At 43.2% G+C, this 6,000-nt stretch overlaps 1 protein-coding gene across 1 annotated transcript in view; it reads left to right on the top strand.

The window, feature by feature from the left end:
* Positions 1-6,000, top strand: part of LOC311136381 (serine/threonine-protein kinase 10-like) — a 52,238-nt gene that overhangs the window by 22,138 nt on the left and 24,100 nt on the right. Inside the window, exons 3-6 of the mRNA XM_084170479.1 lie at positions 2,380-2,428; positions 3,075-3,224; positions 5,066-5,138; positions 5,919-5,995. Of these exons, the coding sequence (XP_084026605.1) occupies positions 2,380-2,428; positions 3,075-3,224; positions 5,066-5,138; positions 5,919-5,995 (349 nt within the window). The remainder of the gene's footprint in view (positions 1-2,379; positions 2,429-3,074; positions 3,225-5,065; positions 5,139-5,918; positions 5,996-6,000) is intronic.

Below are 6,000 nucleotides of genomic sequence, written 5' to 3' on the forward strand. Positions count from 1 at the left end.
TAAATAGAAGTGACACTATTTTATACCCAGGAGAGGTTGTAAATCGGTGTCGGTGCACAGTTGAATAAACTTGAATAACAAGTCAATGTTTCCTAGGTGCTGCCTAAGCCAGTTTACTTGTATATCTAATAGTGTTTGCAGGTCCACACACACCAGTATCGGCTCAACTAAACTTGCCCGACTGAGCAGTCAGTGGCAGGAATAATTCAAAAGGGGCTTAGCCAGTGAAACTACATATTTTAACAGTCATCAATTATTAACATATTTCTCTCCAAAGGAAACAAAGTAGGTGGATTATCACATATCCTATAGAACATCTGGGATTATCGCTCAATGTCCTTTTCACTGATCCTATAACACAGCCCTCTCAAAGACTTGGTGTGTGTTTGTGTACAGTGAATGTCAACCCTCTAGCTGTATTGGCTGGACACCTGATATTTTATGTCTGTCTACACCAGGCTCTGTTGATGGAGCTGTGTCAGTAGGTGGTTGAAGAATGCTGTATGTACGATTTGCGTGTATGTGCACATTTGTATGTACCTACATGTGCAGCCCATACAGGCTGTAGTTTGCATGCGGTCTGACCAGTTGGATCAGGTCTTTCACCAGTTCAACATTTGCTCACGTCATAAGGAAACAATGCCAACAATCCCTCAGAGGGAAGGAAGTTACCGACCTAGCAGCAATAGATAAAATCATCGTTAAATTCCACTAAAAACGACCTGGTGTCACACGTAAATCTGATAAAGCCTTTAGGTATTCGCCTTCCTCTTAACCCTATGTTTTAGAATAGGTTTTAACTAGCTTGTCATCCACATCTGAAGTATTTGCTGATTGTTGATGGGCGGATTGGCAGGGATGTAGAAAACCTCAATAACCTGGCCCTCCAGTTAAAACCTATTCTAAAACATGACCTCACAAAACAACATATTTTTAATATAAGAGGCCTTTGTTTTACTGTGGCGGCTGGCCAAGACTGACAGGAACATGGGCACCTCCCTCAGCTGGGGATGGTGTACCAACCTTCATTCTGTGTGTGTGTGTGAATGTCTAGATGTATGGTAACAATCCACCGTTTTGTCCTCCATTCGTTCAATACGAAACTCCTCCACCCTATCCAGCAGGGTTTGCCAATGGTGTCATAGCAAGGGGGTGAATGAATGGGTTGGAGAGGGCCTTTTGTGTTATGGCAACACGACGTACATCTGTGTTTGCCCAATCGTAAAGGGATGATGTAACTGAGATAACAGGGCAGGTATGCATGCTATTGAACTGTCACAAGCCATCTGAGTGCCCAGTACCAAACACATTACACGCACGCACACACCTCTTTCAAAATATTAGTGGCTCTACGAACTCCTGGCCGTAGTTTAAAGTTAATGTACCACAGTAACCCTTTAGAGACGTGGAATATTATCAAAACACATTTATTTGTACTCTGGCTTTGTGCTAGGCCCCCCGTTGACTTGCATGACTCATTCATAAGTAGCCTTTGAAAGTACAGTGTGGAGGCATTTGTGCTCTTGTGTATCTAAGTGTGAGAGGAGGAAACTAGGATGAAGTTTTTGGCAGCTGGATAAAGTCTCTCCACCGACAGAACGTTTTTCAGACATGTTTTCAATGGGCCTTTTCCCTCTTGCTGTTTCACCTCGACAGCACTGGTATTTGGTTTATGTGTCTTGGAAGGCTGTGGAGTTAGTGACCATCGCATACATCGCTAAACACACTGACTGTCCTGTTCTGCACGGCCACGGTGTGTTCTGTCTTCAGTGACACGAGGCAGTGCAGAGTGTTTAAGAAGGCTTTCACCACAGGTGTCAATTTATGACTAGAAAGGGAGGTGTTGGTTTCTCTCCTGATGACTGGGCAGTGTCAGCCATCTTTCGCTGACATGTCTAAGTGCTGTCTTTAGACAGATCATCTGTGTTCTAAGAGACCTCACTTCCCAGAACCCCCTGTCTGTCTGTCTCCCCCTCTTCTCTTGAGTTTAAATCTTCTCCCAGGGTGATACAAGCCAGATACCCTGATCTCGCTCTCTCTGCTGTATCTCATTGAAAACAGTTAGGCTACCACCTGTTACTTCTGTGGCCCTTCCCTCTCGTCGTCTCCTCTCTGCCCCCTCTTTTTCTTTACCCCTCGTCCTGTTCTCTGGGAATCTTTTTGAAGCGATCACAGTAAAAGTTACACACGATAAGGTACTAACATCTGCCTTTTGATGTTGATAGTTCTGTGGAACATTTTATTTTACTTTCCATTGCATCCCTCCTCCTGGTTAAAATGTTTAGTATTTAGTTTGCATTTCCTGAGAAGTTTGTATTCAGTTAGAATTTCCAGAGGATAGACTGTAAATCACAATGCTGGCTGTCTTCCTCTTCACAGATCATGATCGAGTTCTGCCCTGGAGGAGCCGTAGATGCTACTATGTTAGGTAAGGAGACATGCAGTACTGTAGGCAGGGTAGTGCTGTATATGTGTGTACTCTATAATATGTGTTCTCTCCCTTGGAACATTGTTTTCATAAGCTCCCCGCATCTCCCGTTTTGATGTTTCAGATTCCATGCCTGAGGCCATAGCTGCAACTGCCATGGCACTGTTGCTCTTTAGGATATTGCTTTATTAAGAAATAATTATCGAACTGGGCCAAGTGACGTCTCGTTGTAATGGGTCTGCTATTGTTGCGAGGCACTAAGGGCAGACAGAGGAGACCCACACACTGTGGGAAATGCACTGTTTTCCTTTGATAATCCAGCTCCTCATTCAGCAGTTGTTGGCCCCAAATACAGCTAACCAAACACTGAGAGAATAGAAAATGTCCTGGTTTAGCATGTAAATGTTTTCTTTAAGCCAATTTACGCTCTCAGGGGGCAGTAGCCTCTTAAGACTACTTACAGCTTGTACTGGCAGCAACTCCATCTGCCTCATGGAAAAGTCCCAATGAACCACTTGCCTTTTATAGGGACTTTGGTTCTCCGTTAAAGTTGAGTTGTACCATTTTCCTGTTGAGGTAAAACCTTAACCATTGATGTACGTTAAAGTGATCCCCTAACCTGTCCCCTCCTCTCTCTGATCTGCAGAGCTGGACCGGGGCCTGATGGAGCCTCAGATCCAGGTGATCTGCAGACAGATGCTGGAGGCGCTGGTCTACCTCCACAGCATCAAGATCATCCACAGAGACCTGAAGGCTGGGAACATTCTCCTCACCCTGGAGGGAGACATCAAGCTAGGTGAGACTATCTTCTCCCTCCACAATGTTCTACTCATAATGTACTCTTCTTCTCGAATACTGAAACCTCATGTTTCCAGAATGCTAGAACCAATGTTCTTCTAGATTCCACAGCACTTAGCCATCTGCCATAATCTTCCTCTATGCCCCTGTCCTATCAAGTGTCCATCCCACAGAACAGGGCTGTTATCCACCTCAGTCTAAAAGTATTTGGAATAATTCTCCAATAAGCTACAGACTTCTCATTGGACATTGTATAATGGTCAATTTGTCTTTGGAAAGGGTTATCTTGTTGGTCAGCAGAGCAGGATTGGAATTTTCACATGAATGTTGCATACACGCAATCAACACACTTAGAATAAATCCTTCCCTGAGGCATCTCGGAAGAATAAAATGTGAGATGCGTGGGCAAACGGCATTCTGATACGTTTTTCTGTAAAATGTGATTTGTAGCTAGTATTCTATTGAGTTTCAGCATTCCTGAAGTTCTTTGTGCTGAGGATTTGGGTCCAAACGGTTGATAGCAGATTTTTGTTGAAGCACCACTTGCCTAACAACATGGCTGCTTTTGTGGAGCCTATAATAGCTTTATAAATGTCAGTTGGAGAGAATCTGAGGAGCTGTGCTCTACTCGACAGGGCTGCCGGTGACTCCCGTGACCTTTTAAGGACCCTCTGTGGACTCCCCCCTTTCAGCTTCTTTTTGACAGGCCTCGGCATGGGCACCCCCCATTCAGAAACTTCATACAGTCTGACTGATCCCTCATGATACAAGGCCCTCTTCAATGCCCTGAAATATTTTCACAAGCACAGACACCAGAGCTTTGATTTAATGACTGGGAGTTGCCTCTGGAGTCATTAAGTCAGTCCAGTCGGTCTCAGAAAAACCTCTGTTGCTGCTTAACAGAGAGCCTTTAATGGCAAGTTACAGTACACTTCATATGAAGCTAGTCTGTTATGCATTTTTCCTTGAAGGTTTTTGCTCCACAGATTTAGAGCATTTAGATTTGTTTTTCAGGTGGAGAGTATAGATACCCATGATGTCTAGTTAGTGTCACAGATGGGGAAAGTTATTGAGTATTTTTGTCCTAGTTTATAGGGTTTTCCCATTCATTCATCTTACATTGAAAATTAATTGGCCCCTATAGAATTCCTCAAGGCCTAACAGGAAACTGACACCATACTTACCAAAAGGGAAGTCTGAAATCTCAGTTCATGTTTTAAGAAACCGTTAAAAGGTCAAGATTGACTAGAATCTGGAGACCTTTGCCAGCATTGCTCTGGTCTCATCCCAGGCTGTCACTGTTAATGTCCTAAGAAAGGCTAATGTGCAGCTAAAGCAGAAACAACATCTCTGTAAGCGCTGGGTCGTGTCTGGGGAAATGGAACTGTCGATTTGGGATATTGTGCCTGTTCAGTAAATTGAATGTCAGCTTTGCGTCTCCCCTCAATGATGTCATGGGAGTTTACGGTGTGGAAATGAATATGATGCTAAAGCGCGAAATCGGGAGTGTATGATAGGCAGCCTAGTCTTTGCAAGTCTGATCTGTGATGGATTTGATATTATGTTTTATACTGGTCATACTGGTCACAATAAACCGTGTGGTAGTCTTTTCAACATTTTATCGAACAAAAGCTTTGTCCATGTAGAAGCCTGTCTCTAATAAGCGCTGGTTGTGTTCAGTGATTGAAGGAAATAAGGGCCCAGGCTATAAATTGTTTTATGGTATTCCTGCCCCGAAAGAAGATATCAGGTTATAACACTGGCCCATCAATCATCCTCTCTAACAAGAAATGGAATTCAGAATAAAAAAAAACACCTGTTGTTTCTTTGTGCTTGCAGCGGATTTTGGTGTGTCAGCAAAAAATACCAAAACCCTACAAAGAAGGGACTCTTTCATAGGAACACCATACTGGTAAGTACTTGTACATACACATGAAAACAGAGTAATGTAAATTGGTGCCGCACACTGCCACTGGGTGCGTCTCAAATGGCACGTTATTCCCTTTATAGAGCACTACTTTTGACCAGGGCCCATGGGTACCATTTGGGACGCACACAGTGTTTAATGGGATTATGGTGGTACTGCATGACTAGAAGTTAAGAATATCCTTCCTACTACCCATGACACCTTGTGAACCAGTTATATGTCCTGCTTGACATCATAATATCATTACTTACAGTAGTTTACAGTCGTTATGGTTTGATCATAACCTTACAAGGCTCTTGTAAAAGCTGTTATGTATTAGTGTGGTTCTGGACCTTGTGCTCTGGCTGGTCCTCCAATGATCATGGTTGGGTTGAAGTTAACTATTGACCAGAACACATCTCATCCAAGGCAATGTCATCTAAAATAGCCTCTCAGTCACCCTGCCCAGGTGTTGTGCAATGTTCACTAGCTTCATAAATGAGTAACAGATGCAATTTCTCTCTGTATTTTACTGTGAATGTGAAGCCAAGCAGTGTACTATTTCTGAAGATTATGTAATATGTCACTTTTGATTGTAGGATCGTAGGCACTTTTGATCATAGGCCTCTGGCATCTCCAGAGCTCAGATTTGAAGTACATAGGCTACTATCCACTTGGTCCGTTAACATAGCTTAATCGAAAGTCAAACTCAAAACAAATATGTGCACAAGATTTGGCATTTCGAGGTTAACCATTTGTCCTCTATTGTGCTATATTGTATTCTAGGATGGCTCCGGAGGTAGTGATGTGTGAGACCATGAAGGACGCTCCGTACGACTACAAGGCTGACATCTGGTCACTTGGTATC

The sequence above is a fragment of the Coregonus lavaretus genome, assembly GCF_964263955.1.
Source record: "Coregonus lavaretus genome assembly, chromosome: 10".
In the NCBI taxonomy this organism is placed as follows: domain Eukaryota; kingdom Metazoa; phylum Chordata; class Actinopteri; order Salmoniformes; family Salmonidae; genus Coregonus; species Coregonus lavaretus.